This window comes from Myotis nattereri, assembly GCF_964212035.1.
Source record: "Myotis nattereri genome assembly, chromosome: 17".
Taxonomy (NCBI): domain Eukaryota; kingdom Metazoa; phylum Chordata; class Mammalia; order Chiroptera; family Vespertilionidae; genus Myotis; species Myotis nattereri.
This window is the reverse complement of record NC_138092.1, coordinates 12,226,265-12,250,959: the sequence shown is the minus strand read 5'-3', so window position 1 is coordinate 12,250,959 and position 24,695 is coordinate 12,226,265. Positions and strand designations below refer to the sequence as shown.

The 24,695-nt window shown below is 40.8% G+C and overlaps 2 protein-coding genes across 2 annotated transcripts in view; both read right to left on the bottom strand.

The window, feature by feature from the left end:
* Positions 1-18,633, bottom strand: part of SPAG1 (sperm associated antigen 1) — a 52,870-nt gene extending 34,237 nt beyond the window's left edge. The window contains exons 1-10 of the mRNA XM_081111119.1: positions 17,630-18,633; positions 14,888-15,029; positions 12,690-12,849; positions 10,693-10,818; positions 8,436-8,500; positions 7,601-7,710; positions 6,740-6,845; positions 5,908-6,038; positions 3,567-3,673; positions 1,973-2,132 (exon numbers count right to left, since the gene is read on the bottom strand). Coding sequence (XP_080967245.1) covers positions 1,973-2,132; positions 3,567-3,673; positions 5,908-6,038; positions 6,740-6,845; positions 7,601-7,710; positions 8,436-8,500; positions 10,693-10,818; positions 12,690-12,849; positions 14,888-15,027 — 1,105 coding nt within the window. The 5' untranslated portion in view covers positions 15,028-15,029; positions 17,630-18,633. The remainder of the gene's footprint in view (positions 1-1,972; positions 2,133-3,566; positions 3,674-5,907; positions 6,039-6,739; positions 6,846-7,600; positions 7,711-8,435; positions 8,501-10,692; positions 10,819-12,689; positions 12,850-14,887; positions 15,030-17,629) is intronic.
* An 818-nt stretch (positions 18,634-19,451) lies between these two features.
* On the bottom strand, positions 19,452-22,881 carry POLR2K (RNA polymerase II, I and III subunit K). Its single transcript, XM_081111139.1, has 4 exons — positions 22,854-22,881; positions 22,128-22,197; positions 21,535-21,627; positions 19,452-20,758 (listed from the first exon to the last, which is right to left on the bottom strand). The coding sequence occupies exons 2-4, from the start codon at positions 22,186-22,188 to the stop codon at positions 20,736-20,738; spliced, it is 177 nt and encodes a 58-aa protein (XP_080967265.1). The 5' UTR covers positions 22,189-22,197; positions 22,854-22,881; the 3' UTR covers positions 19,452-20,735.
* Positions 22,882-24,695: the final 1,814 nt, after the last annotated feature.

Genomic DNA, 24,695 nt, shown 5'->3' with positions numbered 1-24,695 from the left:
GCCACCTGAGGAATGGATAAAGAAAATGTGGTATTATCTATGGTGGGCAGTTGGACATGAGCAGGGCCAGGACCATGGGCCAGGTCAGAAGGTCACCAGAGTTGCAAGCCCAGGTGCCTGGCAACAGACAATCAATGGTAGGGTGGGACCTCGGCCCCATGGTGACTTTTCCTCCCCAAGCGTATTAGTGGTCACTGGGTTTGGAACCCCTGACCTTTCCCCCCTAGAGGTAACATCTAAGCCTCAGTTGTATTTCAGCTCCAGGCCCAGAGAAGCAACAAAACCAGCTGCTTTGAATAAAGACCCCCTGCCCTGGTGCCACCATCAATCAGTGGAGACCACAGCCCTGAAGGACACACCTGGAAAGCTGCTGACCATTCTATTCAAACCTTCCCCTGGGACCTGCCCTGAAGTCTCCACCCTAAAACCCTTAGGATGGAGGAACCCGTGCGCTCTCCCTCCAGAGAGCATACAGGTGCCTTCCCTTTTCCTTCCTCCTCCCTGCCCCAGGCCCCAAGGGCCCTTCCTTTGCCTCCATAACTTGCCTTCCTAAGCCCATCTCTTCTAGGAATTACTTTCTCTACCTCTGTGATTTAACAAATAAATGTTCTCTTGGCTCTGAATTCTTTTCTGGCCAGAACCCAAGTACCGAGGCTGCTGAACTCAGGTTGGTCTGACCCCCCTGGTCAGACAGCCGCTGCTGTTCCCGCCGCCTGCCACATAATGACTAACAATTCTTTCTTGGAATGTGGTGGAATGGGAAACCACCCGCAAAGATTCCAACTCGATGATCTCCTCCGGACTTTAACATTATTTTCCTAATAGTGACTTGAATTTCTCCTGTCTTGTCCGAGGCTCCAAGATCTCTTTTTACAAGCCATCTAACAATAAAAGTTGGTAGAAGTAAGCATAAAATAGTTCCATTCATTTTATTTCGTTTTAAAAGGGTGACTTTAAAATGGCTTCCAACTTTTTATTCCACCTAATCTTTTTCTTTAAATATACTTTTATTGATTTCAGAGAAGAAGGGAGGGGGAGAGAGACATCAATGATGAGAGTCATTAATCAGCTGCCTCCTGCATGCCCCCTACTGGAGATTGAGCCCAAAACCTGGGCATATGCCCTGTCCAGAATCCAACCCGGGGACCCTTCAGTCCGCAGGCTGACAGTCTAGCCACTGAGCCAAACCAGCTAGGACTATTCTACTTAATCTTGATTTGCTTTCCTGATAAAAGGGAACTAACTGGTCTTAAAATTTATATTCTTCTTATCAAGAAACTTTTGTTTTCTGAATCTTACATATTTTTATATATTCCATAATCTACAAAATAATTTGGGGCCATGAATGACAAAATCAGAAATGATTCCTGGTCAGGGCACACGCCCAGGTTTCAGGTTTGATCTCCAGTAGGGGATGTGCAGGAGGCAGCCAAATGATGATTCTCTCTCATCATTGATGTTTCTATCTCTCTCTCCCTCTCCCTTCCTCTCTGAAATCAATTCTAAAAAAAGATAATCAGGAATTAAATTGAGCATTAGAAAACAGTGTCAGGTTAAGAAGAAAAAATGAGTTTGGAGATTATATTAAGAAAAAGATGAGCCCTAGTCAGTTTGGCTCAGTGGATAGAGCGTTGGCCTGCGGACTGAAGTGTCCCAGGCTCAATTCTGGTCAAGGGCATATGTCTGGGTTGCAAGCTCAATCCCCAATAGGGGGCATGCAGAAGGCAGCCAATCAATGATTCTCATCATTGCTATTTCTCTCCCTCCCTCACTGTTCCTCTCTGAAATCAATTTTTAAAAAAAATATATAAAAAATAAATAAAGGGAAAAGAAAAATGAGCTATATTAAGAAAAAGATTAAGGATAAACCTGCTTGTGGATTTACAAGGTAAAGCTACAAAAAGTTTGATAGACTAACTCGTCACATAAAAAAGTAGTATTTTACATAACCAAAAGAGAAAAAATGTTTTACTCTTATCTCTACTGCCATCTTCATGTTTTCTTTCACTTTCTTTTCCATTTTCATCTTCTGAGTTTTCTACTTCCTGAATAACCATCCTTTTCCCCTTGGTGTGAGTCTTAGATGCAGGCGCAGAATTTTTCAGCTCTCTTTCAACCTCTGACAGGGTTTTCTGCAACATAATCACCATATTAAAAAAAAAAGAAGATGTTTTCCTTTAATAAAAAAATAAAACTATTCTTTCAGGCAAGAATATGAAGCTACTAAAAAGGGAACAATGATCATTAACATAAGACTTTTCATGGCAGTCTGTTGTTTTTCTTTTTCAAACAACTTTGTTGCTTTGATTATAGACATACATGGTTATTGTAAGAAACCTAAAGCATTAACAGGTATAACAAAGGCAGAAAAAATTATCTGCCACTTAGGTAACACTTGGTATTCTGATGATCATCTTCCTAGATATGTTCATGTGCATATATATTAAACATACCGTTGAAAAAAGAAAATACTATGGGGAAAAGATGTGTTCCTAAACTGGGCCTTAAATGTTGGTTTGACAAATGCAGTTGATGCTCTAGGGACTTTAGCTGCCATTCAGAGATAGATAGATACCCAGCAGGCGTATGAGGAAAACTGGAACTGCTTGTTGGAATACAGTGCTCCATGAACTTCTCATTTCTGAATACATTGTGAGCAGAGAAACTAAACGACGCCAGACTATCTTTTTAAGGATGTATGCCTTGGAAAATAGAGTATCTCTCCGTGAAGTGCCTTGGGAAAAAGAGGAAAGAGCAGGTTTGTTTGCTCTCTGGGAAAATGAAGATAATGTCTCCCTCTCACGTTAGTTGGGCAGATGTGCTTATATTCCATGAAACCTGGGGATGCCTCCGCTGGGACACGAATGCACTGAGTGTGCAGCATCTACCTGGGCGTTTCTGTGCTACCCCCCTGAGACTTGGGAGCCAGGGGAACTGACATGGACTTGAAGCTCATCAGCTTGCTATGCTGCAACCAAGTCCTTTGTGTCCGACCCAGGAATCCTGTATATTCCTCTCGGCCACCTTGTTAATTTCAAGTAGGGTAAAATCTCAGATCCTTCACAGTTCTCAGCACTTACTCTACTCTTCAAGGCCTTACCACACACCGCCCCCGCCACACACACACACACACACACACACACACACACACCTGCCCAGTGCACATCTGAGTCAGTCCGTGTCAGTGATGCATGCTTTGCATGCACGTTACAGAGAGAAACCCTCTTTTATGGCCATCAAGCTCGTGCCTAAGCCCAGGAAACGTGTACACTGCTCTGCATAATAAATTGGAATTAGCTCAAAGAAAACCACTGCCTACAGCATTGCAGGAAAGAAAAAAAACTGAGTATTTGTCCTTCAGAAGTAGGTTTACAGTTCTGAACAATTTAAGAGCTTGCTTTCTTCCACTTCAAATTGATGTTAACCTCTTAGGGGTGTCTGGGATGTACCTACTTGTTAAATCTGTAACCTAATCCTCAGCATCATGTGTCCAGCAAGATTGATGTCACATAAACACAGAAGCAGCAAACTACGGAATTCTGTGAGGAATCACTTTCTGTACTTACTTTGGCCAACTCGTTATCAGGTTCAGCATCCAGCACTTGGCGCAAATCCTCCATCGCGTCCTGGAGCTTGTTCTGATGTTTAAATGTAGTGGCACGGCGCAGAAGAGCTGAAATTTTACTAAAATAAGTTGCTTGTTTTAACATATGGCGCTATAGTTAAAAAATTTTTAAGTGGAAGAACACAAGTAGCACAGAACGGTTTAGGATGCCATTGTGCAAAGCTTAACGACACCCATTCTCATGTTGTCGCACATACAGAAAATGGTACTGAGGTAAACAAGAGGCTGCACCAGGCACCTGTCCCCTCCAACCACCTGGCCCTCTGGCAGCCCCAGGCCCTGCCAGCTCCCCCAGGGGCTGAGAGATTCCGTGCTGTGCGACATAATGGAGGCTTCTCGTTAAACAATGTTTGCCTCCTTATAATCACCACTAGCATTATTTCACCACTCTCTGAAAACTTTGAAAATCATTTATTCAAATGTAGGATATTACTGACCAGCATCTGACTCAGAATATGGGGTCAGTAGTGAAGTCTTTATAGCAAGTTCTAAAATAACCAGAAGGAGGTATTTCACATGGATAACAGAGAATCCTGATGATTAAGTCAGTTAGGTTCAGAAATCAAGTACTGCCGAAACCGGTTTGGCTCAGTGGATAGATCGTCGGCCTGCGGACTGAGGGGTCCCAGGTTCGATTCCGGTCAAGGGCATGTACCTGGGTTGCGGGCATGTCCCCAGTGGGAGTTGTGCAGGAGGCAGCTGATCGATGTTCCTCTCTCATCGATGTTTCTAACTCTCTATCTCTCTCCCTTCCTCTCTGTAAAAAATCAATAAAATATATTTAAAAAAAAAAAAAAAGAAATCAAGTACTTTGGTACTTTGCATCCGCTTTTTAAATATGTTTGAATGTATAATAATTATTAAATCCTGAAAATAAATGCCTTTCTAATCCTATCATTATCCATTATATACTGAGAGAATTTGTGTAATAAGTCATTATTTTGAAAAGAATCAGGCTTAGTAATTCTGAAAAGTGAGAAATTTATATCTGACATATTTTAATGTGCTATTTTCAAGCATAATTTTGACCAATTTGATGTTAGTTTTAAAATGAACTATGGAGCCTGACTGGAGTGGCTCAGTTAGTTGAGCACTGTCCTGTGCACTGAAAGGTTGTCAGTTCAATTCCCGGTCAGGGCACATACAAGAAACAACCAGTAAATGCATAAATAAGTGGGACAACAAAACCGATTGTCTCTCTTTCTCTCTCTTACCCTATTTCTCTCTAAAAATCCTATATAATAAAAGGGTAATATGCAAATCAACCGAATGGCAGAACAACCGGTTGCTATGATGTGCACTGACCACCTGGGGACAGACGCTCAATGCAGGAGCTGCCCCCTGGTGGTCAGTACACTCTCACAGGGTTCACTGCTGGTAAGCACAGCGGCGGTGGTGCTCTGTGGCAGTTGGACATCCTCTGAGGGCTTCCAGACTGCGAGAGGGCGCAGGCAGGGCTGAGGGACCGCCCCCTCCCCAACCCCACCCCAGTGCACGAATCTTGTGCACCCGGCCTCTAATAAAGAAAGAAATAAATAAATAGGAAGGAAGGAAGGAAAGAAGGAAGGAAGGGAGGGAAGGAGGGAGGAAGGGAGGGAGAGGGAGGAAGGACGAACTATGGAAATATAAAGATAAATCATTTTGCCCCGGCTGGTGTGGCTCAGTGGATTGAGCACTGTCCCATGCACCAAGAGGTTGCTGGTTTGAATCCCAGTCAGGGCACATCCTGGGTTTGCGGGCTGAATCCCCAGTAAGGCGTGTGCAGGAGGCAGCCAATCAAAGATTCTCTCTCATTATTGATGTTTCTACCTCTCTCTCCCTTTCCCTTTCTCTCTGAAATAAATAAAAATTAAGAGAGAGAGAGAGAGAGAGAGAGAGAGAGAGAGAGAGAGAGAGAGATGGATGGTAATGATGACTGCACAACAATACCATTGAACTGTATACTTAAAAATGATTAAAATGGTCAATTTTATATGTATTTTACAAAATAAAATAAAAAATGGAAAGAAAAAACCCCATAGTTAAATGCAAGCTTGAGATAGTTCTTTAAAAAACACATATATTTTATTGAATCTTCTGAAATTATCAGCTACTTCAATGCAAAACCAGGGACTTAAATTCCAAGTTAAACTTGACATTAAAAGTAACTTTATGAAGGTAATGATTCCATATAGAAACTTGAGTTTATTTGACATATGTTTAGTGTGAACATAGTGAGTGTCTACAAAGAGTCTTTAAAGATCCTGCTGCAAATTGAAAAGCGTCCTTTGCATATGTTTTACCTTTTACGTTTCCAGGCTCTAACTCCAAGACCTTTTCACAATCCTGAAAGGCACTGTTCCAGTTCTGCAGTTTGAGTTCTGCCTGAGCTCGATTATTATAGGCTGCTACGGTGGGAAGCACGGATATGCTCCTATAAAACAAACGCTCATTGGCAACAAGCAGGCCAGTGGTAAATCCGAGAAGGCAGAGAAACGCAGCTTAAGTTAAAGCAGCGTGGTAGACACAGAGAAGGGACTGGTGGTTGCCAGAGAGGAAGGTGTTGGGGGGCTGGGGGAAAAGGTTAGGGCTGTTATAAAAGTCATGGGGCCGTAAAGCACAGCACAGGGAATACAGGCAATGCCATTGCAATAACTATGGAGGGTGTCTGGTGGGCACTGGAAATACTGGGGGAACGCTTTGTAATGTATATGATTGGCTAACCCAGCCGTGGGCAAACTACGGCCCGCGGGCCGGATCCGGCCCGTTTGAAATGAATAAAACTATTGAAAAAAAAGACCGTACCCTTTTATGTAATGATGTTTACTTTGAATTTATATTAGTTCACACAAACACTCCATCCATGCTTTTGTTCCGGCCCTCCGGTCCAGTTTAAGAACCCATTGTGGCCCTCGAGTCAAAAAGTTTGCCCACCCCTGGACTCTAACCACTATGCTTTACACCTGAAACCAATACAAAATAATGCTGAAACAGAAGTGAATTTATGATAAATACAATATCTTGAGTGAGTCTGACATAGGCCATTTAGCTTATTTATATCCTTTCAATAATTAAATTTAAATGCTACCATTTCTTTTAAAATAGCAAGTTTAAACCACACAAAAATCTGCTCACCTTGTATAATATTTCACAGCCTCTTCATAATCTCCCGACTTGAAAGCTTCATTTCCTTTTTCCTTTTCACGAGTAGCAAGAAAATCCTTTTCCTTCTCAGTCAGACCTAGAAACAAATGGTACCTGCTTTAAGTAAACGTATAATTTAATAGAATATTTACAAAATGTTAAATCCAAGAATGCTTATTTTAAGAGAAGCTGAAAATTGTAAATAATTAAAAGAAAAGAAATGATTTCCTAAATTTAGTAATGTTTCTTTTCTTTTTTCTAATCATTCACAATTTTTGAGGGTTTCCATATTTTATGACTGATTTTGTTTCTCTTTAAAGGTACTATACGCCTATGGACTTCAAATGAAAACAAATAAACTGTTCCATCATTTTGTTTTGAAGCAAAAAGAAAATAAATTTGAGGGATTTGAAGAAAAAGAGGATTAAAAAAAAAAGAAATGAAAAACAAATTAATTACAGTAAAAAATAATTTGTATTTTTAAGTCTTACTAAAATTTAAGAAGTATAACTGTTAATCATATAAAATTAAATAAAGGATAGATCTGAATTTGTTAGAAGTGGTCAACTTTAGGAGAAAATGCATAAACTTGTCATGAAAATCTGTACCATTTAAAGAGAAAGCCTTTGCCCAACTGATTTGGCTCAGTGGATAAAGCATTGGCCCATGGACCATTGGCCCATGGTCACAGGTTCGATTCCAGTTAAGAGCATGTACTTCGGCTGCAAGCTTAATCCCAGTGTGGGAGGCAACCACTTAAGAAAAAGAAAGAATGTCCTCTAGTTTGACAGTTTTTATTATAACTTTAAAAACTTAAAGACTACTAAATTGTTCTTATATTTCCCCAATTACCTGCTGTGTCTAGTCTTGTCTCAATTTTAGACAAATGTGACTTGTTGTTTATTAGAGTTTTTTCTTTGCTATCTTCATCAATTTTTGAACATTCCTTTTCCACATCAAATCTTAAAAGAAAGAATAAAAACAAAAAAGTACAATACAATACATTAAAATATACTAATGATATTCTTGTATTTGTATCACCATGCCTTTAAACACACATTCCAAAAATGCATAATAGCTTATATTACAAGTTTTCTGTATTCTTTCTTTATTAACCATGTAATTTAGTGAAAACTGAAACATTGATCAGATCTAAACTATTTAGATTTTTGTAATTAAAATTGTAACACATTTCTCTCAATTTAAATTTTTTTTAACTATTTTATTTTTTTACAATATACAAAATGAATCAGTCTCTATGCGGTCTCCACTTTCGTTCCTCGGATATCAGAGTTCTTGCCTGCGAGTTTTCCATTGATTATTCAGTAAGTTTTTCTGTATTTTAGTTGTAATTCCAGTTTGTTCCTGGGAGCATGTCCCCACAGCATCCACTTACTCTGCCGCCATTTTTAATCTCTCAATTTAAAATTTTTGTTCTTTTTTATTTTGGATAGGTATAAGGATTATATTATTTATTTGTGGTTGCTCTCATAAACAAAAGGATGCAGGAGATTTTTATTTAATGAAAAACAAGATCAAGAGTGCTTAGACTATATACTCTGAGTACTCTACTGAAGTACCTTACTATTCTTGATGTTCAGGTTTATAATAATTAAGAACTTATTACAGTATTTTGTGGTAGAGAAGTTTTCAGTGACAAATTTTACATAAAAAATGTAAAACATACTTATCCCACTCTGCATAATCCCTTGGAATATTCTTTTTAGCTGATCTACTTTTAGAATATTTTCCCTAAAAGAATAAAAACATATTTTATGAGACATACTTAATATAAGATTAGCAGGTTTTATTATAAATGCAATGTGAAGAATTGGATTAATAAGAAAACTGAATGAATAAGAAAAAGGCGTACCCTTTAAATTATAACAAATCCAGTATTAAAATTATTAAGAAAAGAATATATATCAAGCTTCAAAGGATTTTAAATTTGTAGTTAATTCGCCCAGCAGGTATGGCTCAGTGGCTGAACGTCAACCTATGGACAGGAGGTCAGTGTTGGATTCCAGGTTAGGACACATGCCTGGGTGCAGGCTTCATCCCCAGTAAGGGGTGTGCAGGAAGCAGCCGATCAATGATTCTCTCTAATCATTGATGCTTCTATCTCTCTCTCCCTCTCCATTCCTCTCTGAAATCAATAAAAAAATATTTTAAAAAAATTGTAGTTAATCTCAGAGCAATCTATAGGACTTTAAGCACATACATAAAATTTTTAAAAATCACATGTGAAATGATTATTAGTGATTTTCTTATAATAAAAAAGTAATACACTATCACTCATTCTTTTAAAACCTAGGCATTGGAGAATATTTTGCTGTATTACTCAAAGCTGGTTTGTTTGTAATAACAGACACCCAACTTGGACTAATTGTATTTAAAAAGAATACATTACTGGCTTATGTAACCAAACTGATGAAAGGCAGGACAGGGATATTGCTGGATGAAAGAGTCATATGGTCTCTCTCCAATTCCTCTCCCCACCCCTTCCTCATCCCTGCTTCTCTCTGCTTACTGATTTTGTTTTCCCTGCTGGCTACTTGCTTTCTCCATGTAGTAGAAAACATGGCCACAAGCAGCCTAGAGTTATAACCTCACAGGCCTCCGAATCAGAAAGGAAAAGGACTCTGCTCTCCATCTTTAGAGAAATCCCAGGGAAGGGTTCTGATTGCCTAGCGTGGGTCATGCGCCCATCCCTGACCAAGCACTAGCCTGGTGCTAGCGAGTGGCCCAACCTCGGTCACATGCCCAATGGAAGCACCAGAGGGAGTGGGAGAGAAGCAAACAATAGCCATTATGCTCACAAATAGTTTCTTAAATTATTTCTTAGAAGTTAGTCATAATCTGAAACCATTTTGAGCGGTTTTGTAACATGGTGCATTGGTCACGTGGAGTTAAGCAGATCTTCCAAATATTCATACATTTCATCATACAATAAAAAACCATATCTGCTAATATCTTCATGGAGCTCATCAGAAAAGTCTGAGTACGGGAAATTGTTTTGTCACAAGCAGGTATTCAAGAGCCACGTAAGAATACGAAATACTCTTCTAGATTGTACTTGAAAGCTCAGGTATTATCACTGGCAAAAAGCACTGTCGGTTAAAGTGACAGGCCCACTTTGTTCATTTTCAACGCAATGTCTGCCAAAAAACCAAGTCTGAATAATCATAAATATTTGGAGAAAAATTTATTCCAGAAAAAAGTGGCGACTGAAGCTGCCAACTCAATCACACAAGTGCTTTTCTTGAGATAACAATCATCTTTCACTTCACAGTGAAATGCTTTCTGCATACTTCCCATTTTATCATACAGAATATTAAAAACATGTGTTGTTTCTCTCTCCCTTCCTTCCACTCTCTAAAAATCAATGGAAAAATATCGTTGGGTGAGGATTAACAAAAAATAATAAATAAATAAATAAATAAATAAATAAATAAATATGCCCTTGCCCAGGTGGAGTAGCTCAGTGGTTGAGCGTTGACCTATGAACCAGAAGGTCACAGTTCAATTTCTGGTCAGGGCACTTGCCCAGTTGTGGGCTCGATCCCCAGTGTGGGGTATGCGGGAGGCAGCCAATCAATGATCCTCTCTCGTCATTGATGTTTCTATCTCTCTCTCCCTCAACCTTCCTCCTGAAATAAAGTTAAAAACAAACAAACAACACAAAAAACTGGTCAGAGTAGAAGAGACTCAACAGCAAAAGAAAAATGAAGAAAGGCAATTAATCTAAGATGCAAGTCTCCAAAAGAAAAGGCGGTTTTATTTTGATTCATCAATTAATGAACAATGGTCTACTCATGAAGCTGAAAGAAATCCCTGCTCTCCTAGAACACATCACCGTTTGGCTGCACTGACAAAACTGAGATAGCTCTCCTCATACACAACCTTCTTCCCCTATCCACCATGCCCCGCACGAAAAGGCCTACTTTGGCAACATGAAGACGGCTGTTTGAACCACGAACTGGAGGCAAATTTTCTTCCTTTGCTGGAAATGTTTCAGTTTCATGAAAATATATTTTACTTTCTTCTTTTTTAATTTCTGTTACCCAATTCTGAGGGGGGAAAAAGGAGGAAAATGAAGGCAAATATACAATTTTAAGTAATTAACCAAGCATTAGAAAAGACTATGTTATCAAAATTTCCCATGGATCAGTCAGTTTTTTAGGTGACAGTTTGATCGTGCCATTCTCTCTACCTGGAATGCCCTTCCTACTCTTCTTTTATTTGGGGAAAATACACATATCATAAAATTTACCCTATTAATCATTTTTAAGTGTACAGCTCAGTATTATTAAGTAAATTCATATTGTTGTTGGCCTTCCTACTTCTCACTATCTTGCAAGATCTTATTGACCATCTCTCCCAGTAAGCTTTCTCTGAGCTTCCGGTTTGGTTTAAAAATATTCCCCCTCTTAAGCAATAAAACAATAAAAAAAAAAAAGATAAAATGTTCCCCCTCCATGTATTAGCATAATGGTTTAAAATAATCTATTTAATGTTCATCCCTTTCACCACACTGTAAATTCCTTAAGGGCAAAGCCTATGTCTTAATCTCATTTTGTGATTCCAGAACATAGCACAGTGTCTGGCATATAACAGGTTCACAATAATGTTCATTAAACTGAATTGTCACCTGGCTGGCATGGCTCACTGGTAGAGCATTGACCCAGAAACCTGGAGGTCACGGATTGATTCTGGTCAGGGCACAAGCCCAGGTTGCAGGTTTGATCCCCAGTGGGGCATGCAGGAGGCAGCCAATCAGTGATTCTCTCTTATCATTGATGTTTCTATCTCTCTCCTCCTTCCTCTCTGAAATCAATAAAATATATTAAAAGAAAAATAAATAAAATAAATTGTCACTGGTGCCAGGAAAATACTGAGTAGGATATTTCTTTATTATCTGTGAAATTCTGTTATTTATTTTTCATCAAATATATAGTGAGGGTGTAATATTTGCTAGACATTCTTAAAATAGGCACTGGGATACAGAAATAAACTCTTGTTACCTGTCCTATTTGTATAGAAGGCAGGGAGGATGGAGGTGGGCAAACAGGAGAAGCAGGAGAATAAAAACACAGTAAGGGAAGAAAGGGAAGAAAGGGAGAGGAGGAATTGCAGAAGAGAGAAAGGAGTGAGAGAGAATGGGAAATGCAGGAGAAGTGGCAAGGCAGACATGAAAGAAAGGGGGATGAGAAGGAGACTGACTAAAAAAGTGACCTGAAAGAATACACAGTTGGGGTAAAAGCAGGCTCTGCAACTAAAACCAAAAGGTTTTGCCCTGGCGATGTGGCTCCATTGGTTGGGTGTCACCCTATGTGCTGAATGGTTGCGGGTTTGAGGCATGCAAGAGGCAGCCGATCAATGTTATGCTCTCACATCAATGTTTCTCTCCCCCCCACCCCGCCCCCATGCCTTCCTCTTTCTCTAAAAATCAATGAACTGTTTTTAGAAAATGAGGTTTTATCCCCCAAAAATAAAGTCAAAGAACTCTAAACATAAACCACTATTGTAGCTATATTAATAACCAGATTTTCAAATTCAAGTCAATAAAATGGTAAAGTGAGAAAGCTGATGAAAGTTTTTAAAAATATAGCATTCTGAACCCAGGCAGCCTGGCTCAGTGGTTGAGGGTTGACCTATGGACCAGGAGGTCAGGGTTCGATTCCCAGTCAAGGCACATGCCCAGGTTGGAGGGCTTGATTCCCAGTGGGGGGCATGCAGGAGTCAACCGGGCAATGATTATTTCTCATCATCAATGTTTCTATTTCTCTCTCTCCCCCTCCTCCCTTCCTCTACGAAATCAATAAAAATATATTTTTTTAAAAAGCCTTTGGCTGACAAAAAAGAAACCTAGAATTTTGGATAAGTGAGGTAGACATATATACAACATGACAATGTCACAAAAACCGGTGTTGATCTATACCTTTATATCGCCATCAATTTTTTCCCATTCTCTCGCTGTGAAACTGGATTCTGTCGCTGCAGGTTTGTCTTTCCTCAAAGCTCTACTTTGAGGAGCCAATCCTTGAAGGCGCTTTTCACAAAACTCTATAAGTTCAGGATAATATCCTTCCTCTCCAGACCTTAAAAAATAGTACAGAATTTTAGAGGTGCCGCTTTGTTCAGGGATCAGCTAGACCAGCGGTTTGCAGGCTGGGTTCCACGGCGCCCAGGAGCTCTGCGGAGACCTCAGGACTGCCCGGCAGGCGGTGGCATGTGGGGCTGCTGCTCCCACGCACCTTCCTCAACCCGTGCAACCTCCGTTATCATCTGTTCATCCGCGCAGGGATGCAACGGAAGAAAAGAAGGCGCTCCAAAGACACACATTTCCATCACACACTTTACAAGGTGAATGAATAACATTTCCTCTCCTCTTTAACACACATATGTTCCTTTTGTACATAAGGTAATTTTAAACTTAAAAATGGAGATTCAATATTAGAGGCAGGCAGAAAGTGAGACTCTGGACTTCCTTTCCAAGGAGGAGCTCCTAGCTTATTCCCCCACTCCCACCCCTTCCCCGCAAAGGGATGGGAAGAAAATGGCAGAGGAAGAGTTCAGAACAACAGGACTCTAAATACAACCAGGAAACAGATTTCCTCTCTTAGAGGGTTAAATGGAGACATCTGTTCTAGTTTGCCTTTATTATTATTATTATTATTATTATTATTATTATTATTATTAAAAAGAAAATCAGCCCTAACCGGTTTGGCTCAGTGGGTAGAGCTTTGGTCCCAGGTTCGATTCCGGTCAAGGGCACGTACGTTGGTTGCAGGCACATCCCCAGTGGGGGGTGTGCAGGAGGCAGCTGATCGATGTTTCTCTCTCATAGATGTTTCTAACTTTCTATTCCTCTCCCTTCCTCTCTGTAAAAAAATCAATAAAATATATTTAAAAAAAAAGAAAATCAATTTTTGCCCTTCTCCTGTAAGTCTGTTCACTTTTAAATTTTTAGAAAAATAGAAATATATCCCATTTTCAAGTAAAATTAAAAAACCATCATTCCAAGTCAATGCAATATAATTTCATGAAGCTATTCATAGAATTTCTTAGAGCCAACATTATTACTATGGCTTTCAAACACTTTCATCCCGTAAACTTCTCATTTTGTTGATCAGTCCTTGGTCAAATATACATGAATATGTTCTTATACTGCTGAGAAAAACAAAAGGGAAAGCAATGGCATGATTCCTATTTCCATTTCAGAAATGATGAGGTTGTTACATCAACTCTGGCTGGGGACGAGCAGGGCTGCCTAGGGAGGACATGACACCAAAGGTAACGAGAGAGAAAAAGCGAAGGACACGGTGGTAAGATGAAGGGTCCGGGGGAGAAAAGAGCCACCGCAGAGATGCCACCGTAGGGATGCCACACTCCACACGTGCTTCTGCAACATCAGGCTACTCCCCAGGGGAAAACCCCCCAAGAAACCTGAAATACGTGGTACAGGGCAGTGATTCTCGAAGTGGGTTCCCTTGACCACCTGCATGCCAATTAGCCAGGCACTTGTTAAAAACACAGATTCCAAACAAAACAAATAAAAAATACACACAGATTCCTGGGCCCCACCCCAGATTTCCCAAAGTAGAATTTCTGGGAATGGGACCCTCAAATTTGCATTTTTAACAACCACGTGTATATGAAAGTTTAAGAATCACCACCGTGGGGTTCTTAACCAGAGAAGGCCGGGTTCCCTGCTTCCTGTTCCGGCCTCCGGGCTGGCTTCCCCGCCATCCTCCAAGTGACCAGCTCACAGAGTCACCAGATGGCACGAAGCGGGAGAGGCCAAATAACCTTATCAGCGTAGGCTGGTGAGCTACCCTACATCCTCCTGGCGACTCCCACAGTTACCTTTTCCTAGACAATGTGAAGGAAGCAAGAAAAAGGCCCTCCTCAAATTAGCCTATGGGGCACGGAGGAAGTACACCCAGCCAGACCACTGCAAACTAACCACAGGATCAAAACCACTATTGTGGGACCTAATATGGGAAAATACAAGGAACAATAGCGAAACTTGAAAATGTCTTCCAACGTTTCTAATGCAGCCTCAGCTTTTAGAAGGCAAAAACAATATAATTAAAACTGACAAAGTGAAACTAGAAAGGATTTTTAAATGCTTACCTAAGCACACAAAGAATTTTTTCCAAATGTTTAACGTCTGAACATTTTTCAATGTACTTGAAATCCAAATGTTCAACGGGAATTTTGAATGTTTTTGTGGTTCCAAAGCCCAACAATGATGGGCAATCTTTGGCAGTCATGGCTGAAATATAGTACAGGAAAACAGTTATGAATCTAGTGTATATATATATATATATACATATATATATATACATATATATATGTGTATATATATATATATATATATATATATATACACATACACATATATATTCAATTTGGATAGCAGTAACCAGCTAGGTACTTCTTTAATAATTATGTTTTAGCTCTAACCGGTTTGGCTCAGTGGATAGAGCGTTGGCCTGCGGACTGAAAGGTCCCAGGTTCGATTCTGGTCAAGGGCATGTACCTTGGTTGCAGGCACATCCCCAGTGGGGGGTGTGCAGGAGACAGCTGATCAATGTTTCTCTCTCATTGATGTTTCTGACTATCTCTCTCCCTTCCTCTCTGGAAAAAAAAAAAAAATCAATAAAATATATTTTAAAAAAATAATTATGTTTTATTTCTAGAGAAAAGGAGGAAGGCTACTGATTTTAAACTCTCTCTCCCTGATAATGACAGCTAACATTCATGGAGCTAAATTACTATGTACCATATATGGATTATCTCCACTTACATAATGCTGAAATTCAATGACTAAGCAGGTTTTGGTGCTATCAAAAAGGTAAAAAAATACTTTCCTCTACCCAGTTAAGTTCAGCAACTGAGGCCCTGTGAATTAAATTGATAGAACACACATTAACAGAAGGAAACATTTATTTTATATGCACATGGGGGCTTCACAAAAAAGTGAAAACCCAAAGAATCTGTTTAGCGTGGGAGCCTATATACCATTTTTATAAAGGGTGATAAATTGTGGAGAAGTAATTAAACAAAGGAGAAGGGGTTTTAGCTTCCAGGAGAAAGTAAATATATGGGAGAAACTAATGAAAGGGTGACCTTTCAAGGCGCTCTCTTCTCCCAGCACCTGGAAAACAAAGTGGGGCGCGGGGCTGAGGGACACCCAGAGGCCCTCTGGGCCCCACGCACCTGGGCCCCCACTCCCACCCACTGGAACCAGGAGGTCAGGGTTCGATTTCTAGTCGGGGCTCATGCCCAGGTTGCAAGCTTGATCCCCAATGGGGGGTGTGCAGGAGGCAGCCGATTAATTATTCTTTTCATCATTGATGTTTCTCTCTCTCCCTCTCCCTTCATCTCTAAAAGCAATACTTTTTTAAAATCATTGCCCTAAAGTATATTGGGTGATAAATTTAAAAATAAGCAGCAGCAATGGGCCTAATTCACTTGAAGTATTTCCTTCAGCATGCCTGCCCTCTGGGAGTCTAGTCATATATCGGACCTCTGCAGAAGAGGATGCTCTGTCAGCTTCATCTCCATCTTCCTGCTGGCTTTAACTTAGGTATAGAATATAGATAACAGTTTGTCAGCATTTGGATGAGATATGGCTGAGAAATGAGATTATGGCTTTTGTACCATACCGGAAGGGTCCAGTATGATGAATGGCTCCCATCACAACATAACTTTAAGGGTGGAAGTTATAGGAAAGCAACATAAAGAATTTTTAAATTATTGATGTTGCCCAGAATACAATCGTTTGTCTTAGGATAATTTACCAAAGAGCTGGAGGATCTTTGATAGGAGAGGTTTAAACATCTAATAGGATTAAAATAAATTACCTTAAATGGAAGGTATCTTGCAACCCCTGAGATTTTATTATTTGAATAAAATATAGTGAGAAACATCTGAAATGATAAGACTTCTCTTACCTAATCAAATAAATTTCATTCTGAACAGTTTTAACATTTCTGAGAATTCTTTTTGAAAACTACCACTGATGGTAGGATACACATTCTTAAGATCACAAAATATTCGCAAGTTCTAAAATACAACTTGTACAAGACTTTATTTGCTCTCTTTAAAAAAAAATTTTTTTAAAATACTTATTTCAGAGAAGGGAGAGGGAGTGATAGAAACCTCAATGATGTTCGGCTGGCTCCTGCACGCCCCCTACTGGGGGCCGAGCCCGCAACCTGGGCATGTGCCCTGACCTCCTGGTTCCTAGGTCTGCGCTGAGCCGCTGAGCCACACCGCCGGGCTTATTTGCTCTCTAAAACTCTTCCACGCCTGTTTGAATTTTTGTTGCCGATTAGGAAAACCTTAATTTTTTCTCCATCATCCTGATCCACATCCACTTCCTGTACGTATTTCCTCCTCAGCTTATCGTAATACCTCCAGTGGAAACTGCGATGAACTAGTAACACGAAAACCTGTTTTCTTCCCCCTTAAGCATCCTTTCGAGATCCACGGGGCCGAGCGCCCTCTGCTGCCTGAGGCCGGAAGGAAATGACAACCTCCAGCCATAGCAACGGTTTCTATGTACAACGCAGCTCGAGAGGGCGGAGGGACTGGCCGCGATCCGCGAGCTCTTACCGCCAACTGGCAACAGTCAGGGGCACTTTAGGACCCTATGAACTTGTTCCCCATTCCCAGGCTTTGGTCACCAGGAACCCCCGTGCTGCGACCCCGCCCCAACATCCGACTAGGAAGGATGTTCAAGCCACAATGCGCCCCTCACCCTCCAGCCCACAGTGCATTTGCTCCTCCGCGTCCGCCTTTCGCCCCGGCGCAGAGGAAGGACTGCCATGGGGACACGAAATTTATTCCTGGAGGGCAGGTACTCACCTGGTTCTCTGAGCCCCGCGCCCAGCAAACCAGACCCGCTGCGCCGCGGTGGCAGGGAGGGGCGTGTCGCAACGCCTGAGCATCAAGTGCAACGGGCTGATCGCCAGGGGCGGGGACTACGCCCTCTGCCGGGTGATTGGCTAGTCCCCGACCCCATCCCGCTGATTGGCGTTACGGAAGCTAGCTTCTCCCAGGAGAGGACCATTGGGAGTGTGAGTTCCTTTTGCTCTCCTTTTCAATTCTTTTCGGATCGAGTTACAATATTGCTCCTTTGGATTGTTGTGCCACCTGCAAGGTAAATTGGTATCTACTCCTACTAAATTACAGAAACATAATTAAACGTTCAGGATGTCTACACTGCAACCTAGATTTACTTCCTATACAGAAGAATAAATGACAAGATTCCCTCTTTCTTTTCATGCATTTAACATTTTCTGAGTGCTGGTTATGAGTCAGACACTGTACTAGGCGCTAGATACAAAAGTGAAGAAGATATACTACAATTCAGATAAATAAAACAGTAAAGCTCATTTGTGGGAAATTCTTTTTGTTTTATAATTTCAGCTCTTTCACTCATAATTTTTTTTCTGGTTATAATTATGTACATATACATTTATACTAAATGAACAAGCAGGATAAAAAGCAACCTGAAGGAAAACGACTACAGAGGCAATGAAAATTACCGGTATGGTTTTCATTGAGAGAAGACATTGCATTCAAGAAACAAGGAGATACGTAATTCAAGATAATGTCCCCAAATTGAAGAGCTTGGGTTTCCAGACTGAAAGTACCCAAGTGAGCAAAACAGCGGAAGAAAACCATACAAATGCACATACCGTAAAATGTCAGGACACTGGCAAAAATTCTTAACAGAGAGAAAATGGGTCACAGACAAAGGATTAAGAACAAGCATGGTTTGGGACTTCTCAACAATACTGGATGCTAGAAGACAACAAAACAATCCTTCAGAATTCTGATGCTGGCAAAGAGCACCAGAAAAGTTCATTTCAGGCTGAGAAAAGCCTGGGGAGAAGGACAGGCAAGAAAGAAAAAAGGCCTCTTACCTGCTTAAGGAACTGCAAACATCTTAGACCCGAAAGAGTGAGAGGTGGGCTGAAGTGGTGACAGAGGTAAGAGTCAGATTATCCAGGACCAAGCACAGTATTCCAAATCATTTTTTATTTTAGCAAAATGAGGAGCCACTGAGGATTTTCAGCAGGACGGTATCATGAAATCTGTATTCTTGAGGGAGCAATGCGAGGAGCATGGAGGACAGCAAAACGAGTAGCTGGGAGAGACTCATGCTAAGGCCAGTAACAATCGTGTGTGAAAAACGTTAATATTACAGTAATGGTAATAATAATTAGCATGGGCTATTATTAGGCTGAGTTTTTATGGATTCTTTTATCTTCCAACAAACCTTTGAGGTAGGTGCCTATGGTACAAACAAGGAAAGTGAACCCTGGTAAGATCATACTGCCAGTTGACAAGGGATATTTATTATTCCTTAGGACTGGTCATTTCTGATTCCACATATTTTTGAATTTTTCATACCTTAAATCTCTGAAAATAGCTTCAGAGTCTCAAAGTACTGTACTGACTGACGATCATCATTAACTCTTCCACTTTGACAATAAAGCTGAAGTTAAAAGAAATAAATTAACTGGCCAGTCACTGAGTAGCAGGTCTGGATGTGAACCAATTTCCATGCCTTTCTCATGGACATGCTTGTCTAAGTAAGCAGCTTAGTAGCGAACAAGTGATGTGTGAACTTCAAGCCCAGATTTTTATATTCACAGAGCACTATTCAAAAGAATTTTTTAAAGCAATTTTATATTTATTGTATCATTTTTTTTCTTAAAACTGTCCAGATAGGCAAGAGGTAAAATCATTTCCATTTTATAGATGAAGACACAAAGAGGGAAGTAACGGACTGAAATGGTGAGTTCCCGAGGTAATACTTTCTCCATTAAACATCTGTCTAGTTAACCAAATAACAATATTCAATTAAATTACTGACAGAAAAGGGATCTATGATGGAATCAGAGCAGTTAAGAGCAACATTATCCAATGACTTGGGGTTTTCCATAAAGAGATATCTTATTTGTTGGGACCCTCTTGTCTAAAAAAGACAAGGTCAAAAAGGAATATAGCACAATTACCAAATTATGAAAGCCATGGCGAAAGGAAAACCCAGATCAAGGAAGAACTCTTTAAAAATATGAGCATGGTGGTACTTTGTATAGTACATAATAAATTTTATAGAACTTGGAATATTTCAGACCTTCAAATGAATGTTAGGGAAACCAATGTGATGATCCATAATGATGATAATATTGGACACACATGGAGTATCAAACTATCGATATCCCTAAAATCAAGACAAAAGTTTTAAACATTTATCCAGTAATTCAGTGCAAAACCAACCCCTACTTTTTTATATCGTGAAAGCAGATTTTTTTACTTTAATGAATGATTACATCTGGAACTGCACCTGCCTTAATAGTCTTCATCTGTATGTATGTGGGGTTGATTTTCCCTTACAGAAAGCAACCATTGGTTTCTTCTCCCTTGCCCAAGATTTAAAAACCAGTCAAGCATTACATACAAATACAGAAAGGCCTACTTCAAGTAACAAATGAAAAATGTAACTCCACATGATGTATGTACACTGAGAGTAAGTGTACTGTTATACTCCACACAAAATGATGCTGGAGATTTTACTAACAATTGATAATATAAAACAGTGGTTTCCAAGGAACGAACTTAATCACACCTAGAGAGCCCTAGAAAGCTTTATTTTTAACAAGGGCCCCAATGACTCTCGGTTTTGATTAAAAGTGTGGTTGGGCGAAGCACTTTTAACCTTTTTCATGTCAGGTGAAATATACAACAAAATTAAATTACACACACAAAATTAAATTACAAATCATGGAACTGAACAAAAAAAAAATCTTTATAATAGATACCTAAATACAATATGGTTTTAAAAATGAAATCGTGTATATACTAGTAGTTATATTCATAAAGATAAGTATACTCATCAAAAACTATACAACAACAACAGCAAATCCAAATGCAAACAGATATTCTTCTGAATTCCGTTTCATCGAGCATCAAAAACCACCACTGCAGAAAACTGAGTTAAGGACAAAAAGAGTAAGTTATATAAAAGACTTTAATACTTCCAAGTCACTTTCTCTTTACAATGTGCTAGTTTGTAATTTAATTTAAAAGCCCAAAAGTATAGAATTCATCGTTATGACTATTTTTATTAGCTGTCTTTCCACGATACAAAAGACCAATGCACCAAAAAACAATGAAGCAGTCCAGCCCATGTGGCTCCATGGTTGAGCATTGACCCACCCATGAACCAAGAGGTCATCAGTTCGATTCCCGGTCAGGGCACATACCCCAGTTTTGGGCTTGATCTCCAGTGGGGGTCATGCACGAGGCAGCCAATCGATGTTTTCTCTCTCTTCAATGTTTCTCTCTATCCCTCTCCCTCTCTCTAAAATCAATAAAAACATATTTTTACTACACAACATTTTCCTCAGTCTTTCAACTAATTTGGAAGGCTCACTTTTTCCATTTGGTAGCATACATAATATTTGTATTTCTCCTATAATTTAGTTTATCCATAAACTCAAGCTCACATGAGTATTCAGTTAAACACAGAATCCCTGAAAATTAGACTTATGAGAACCAAAGTCAACTAGTATTAAGATTATATAGTATCTGATTATACACTGACATACTGGTCCATGAAAATGCTGTCTTTTTTTGGGTAAGTAATCCAAAAGTTATTACCATTTTTTACCAGAAATTAGTCTTTGAGTATCAACCCAAGCATTATTCTTAATTTCCTCCTACCTCTTATTTAGAAAGCATAGTTAAAAGGATACATCTTTTAGTCCTTTTCTTGTACATTATCCTGTATCCACATTCTCTGCATCTGATTGGATCCCTGGATTTTATTTCATTTTCTGCGTGACATTCTAGAAAAGTAAACACATTAATTCAGTACCTAAAAGGAAAACATTACAGACAAGCAAATCTTAACAATATTTTTCACCCAAATCACTTTTTTTTTTTAAATTCTCACCTGAGGATATTTTCCCACTGATTTTTAGAGAGACTGGAAGGGAGGGAGAAGGGGGGATGAGAGACAGGGACAGAGGGAGAGAGAGAGAAAGACAGAGAGACAGACAGACACGGATGCCCCGGGAATCCAACCCAAGACCCTTTGATGCCCAGGCCGACGCTCTAACCACTGGCCACCAGCCACGGCTTATTACCAATATATTAAGGGGGGAGAAGAGTTTGGGCAAGCACTTTTTCTTGGAGGGACAATGAAATCTTGAGAGGATCTTCATGGTGGCTAAAGTTTCTGCTTCATAATTTTAAAGGCGAGTGACTCATTTAAGCCAAAGAGAAAATAGTAATTTTTTAAAAAGTGAAGTAAAATCGTCTTACTTCATGTAAGTGCTACTCTTACCTCCACAGATATATATCATTGGCTGCTGCTTGGGGGGTTGGACGTCCTTCTGGGTGTCCATTGTTAACCCCTGAAATCAGATTCAATGCGGAGTGTCACACACCCAACCAGCCCTCCTTCTTCCCAGAGAAGGCTGCAAAGGTCCCCATTCCTAATCTGTGCTTTTCCAAATACCATGCATAGGTCTAAAGGGCGAAATAAAACAACAACAACAAAACAACACCCCGCAACGTATTGAGCACTTACCCACAAACCGGACACAGTAATAAACGCTTCGCATATGCGATCTCACTTACACCTGTTACTTTACGATCATCTTTACAACAGTCCCGCCAGGCATTACGCTCATTCCGAAGCTGAAGAAACCGGGCTTAGAGAAGCTAATAGCGCAGGATCAGGAGGAGGCAGACGAGTTCAGAACTGACTGCAAAGCTCGCATTCTCACTCAGCACAAGGAAAAGTCCCATTTCTCCAAACTTTCGCAAAGGACAGCCAAAAAATGACCTCTCTCCACAGGGGATCGTGCGCCCCAGAGACAAGGCGAATCAAACAACCCCCAATGGCTACGCCGCTAAACTAAAGAAACCAGGCAAAGGGCTAACAGCATCGGCTCCGTCCCCAGCCTCGCCCAACCCCAACCCCACACCCGGCCTTTAAACCTCGGGCGCCTTTCGGGTTTGGGCCCAGAGTCACCCCAAATCCCAACCAGGCGAGCCCCCTACTCACTCAGCACCGACACGCTCCTCCCGCTGCGATTCCAAACCGACTGCGCAGCACCTCGGCGTGCGCACCCCACTTCCGGCGCCAGCTTATGACGCAACATAGTCCCCGCCCCTTTTCCCCCTTCAGTCCTGGGGCGGGGCCGAGGTGCCCGATTGAGCCGACGGAACAAACGAGGTTTTTGCACGATGGACTGTGGACAGAGATTCCCGCTTCGCCCTCGGCTATTTTCATTTTTCAGGAAAGCAAAGCATTTTTTAACAGTTCCCCAAGTTTCATGAGGCTTGCGTTTCTGATTAAAGAAGTCGGTAGAAAGTATCACTTCTCCAGGCGGGCAGAGGGGGTGGGAGAGAAACCACGAAAAGGATGTTCTGCCGGAGCTGGTTTGGCTCAGTGGGTAGAGCGTGGGCCTGTGGACTGAAGAGTCCGGGGTTCGAGCCTGGTCCAGGGCGCATGCCCGAGTTGTGGGCTTGATCCCCAGGAGGGGGCGTGCAGGAGACAGCCCATCAACGATTCTCGATCGCCCTCTCTAAAAATCAATAAAAATATACTTTAAAAAAATGAAACACAACAACTAGATAACATGGAGTTTTAGAAGGTGATAAATTGCTCAGACAAAATTCGGAGAAGAATTACAAATGCTGGGCAGAGACGGGGCGTGTGGCTGTAATAGAGATGTGTTTGAAGAGCTACGCTCTCTTAAAGAATGTGTAATTCACGCCCTAACTGGTTCGGCTCAGTGGGTAGAGCGTCGGCCTGTGGATTGAAGGGTCCCGGGTTCAATTCCAGTCAAGGGTTGCGGGCACGTCCCCAGTAGGGGGTGTGCAGGAGGCAGCTGATGGATGTTTCTCTCTCATAGATGTTTCTAACTCTCTAGCCCTCTCCCTTCCTCTCCATAAAAAATCAATAAAATATATTTTTTAAAAAGAATATGTAATTTACGAATCCTTAAGTCCTACAGGTATCTCAGCAACCTCATACTGAATTCATCTTAATTTCTCGAAAACCTATACTCTTCAGTCACTCCATACCCCCCCCCCGCCCCCCCGCAGTGGTTCTGCCAATGTACCATGTGAGCCCAGGTTCTTCTCCACCCCCACTCTCTTCCAGAGTAATGCAGTAGCTCACCTCCCTTCCTTCTGCCCACCATGCTGCCACCAGAGTCTTTCTAAAATGCGCTGCATTGCCTAGAAGATAACCTGCAGACACTGAAGTTAATATGCATGGACAACGCTCCATGCCTTGGCTTCTTACTCTTCTCAAGAATTTTTTTTTTGCCTTTGCCTCAAACAAATCTTTGTTTCCAGCTATAACAAATGTAATTTCTCTAATGCGCCCAACTGTTTCAATTTTCCTGATCTTGCACATTTTTTGTTGTTTTTTTTTAAGTCCTCACTGGAGGATATGGCGTGTGTGTGTGTGTGTGTGTGTGTGTGTGTGTGTGTGTGTGTGTGTTTGGTAGAGAAAATAAGGGAGAGAGATAGACAGACACAGACACAGACACAGACATGTGAGAGAGAAACCTGACCTGACCAGGAATCAAAAGCCTTTTCCTGCATAGGATGACACTCCAACGGAACCACCCAACCAGAGCCTTCACGTTTTGCTTTGTGTTTGAAATCCCACGTTAACTGCTCTTTGTTGTTGTTGTTGTTAACCCTCACCCAAGGGTATTTTTCCATTGATTTTGAGAGAGCGTGGAAGGGAGGAGGTAGGGGGGATAGAGAGATGAGAGAGAGAGAGAGAGACATCAATGTGAGAGACACATCAGTTGCTTCCAGTGGACCCCAACCGTGGACAAGACCCGCAACTTAGGTATGTGCCCTGACGGGAATTGAACCCACGATG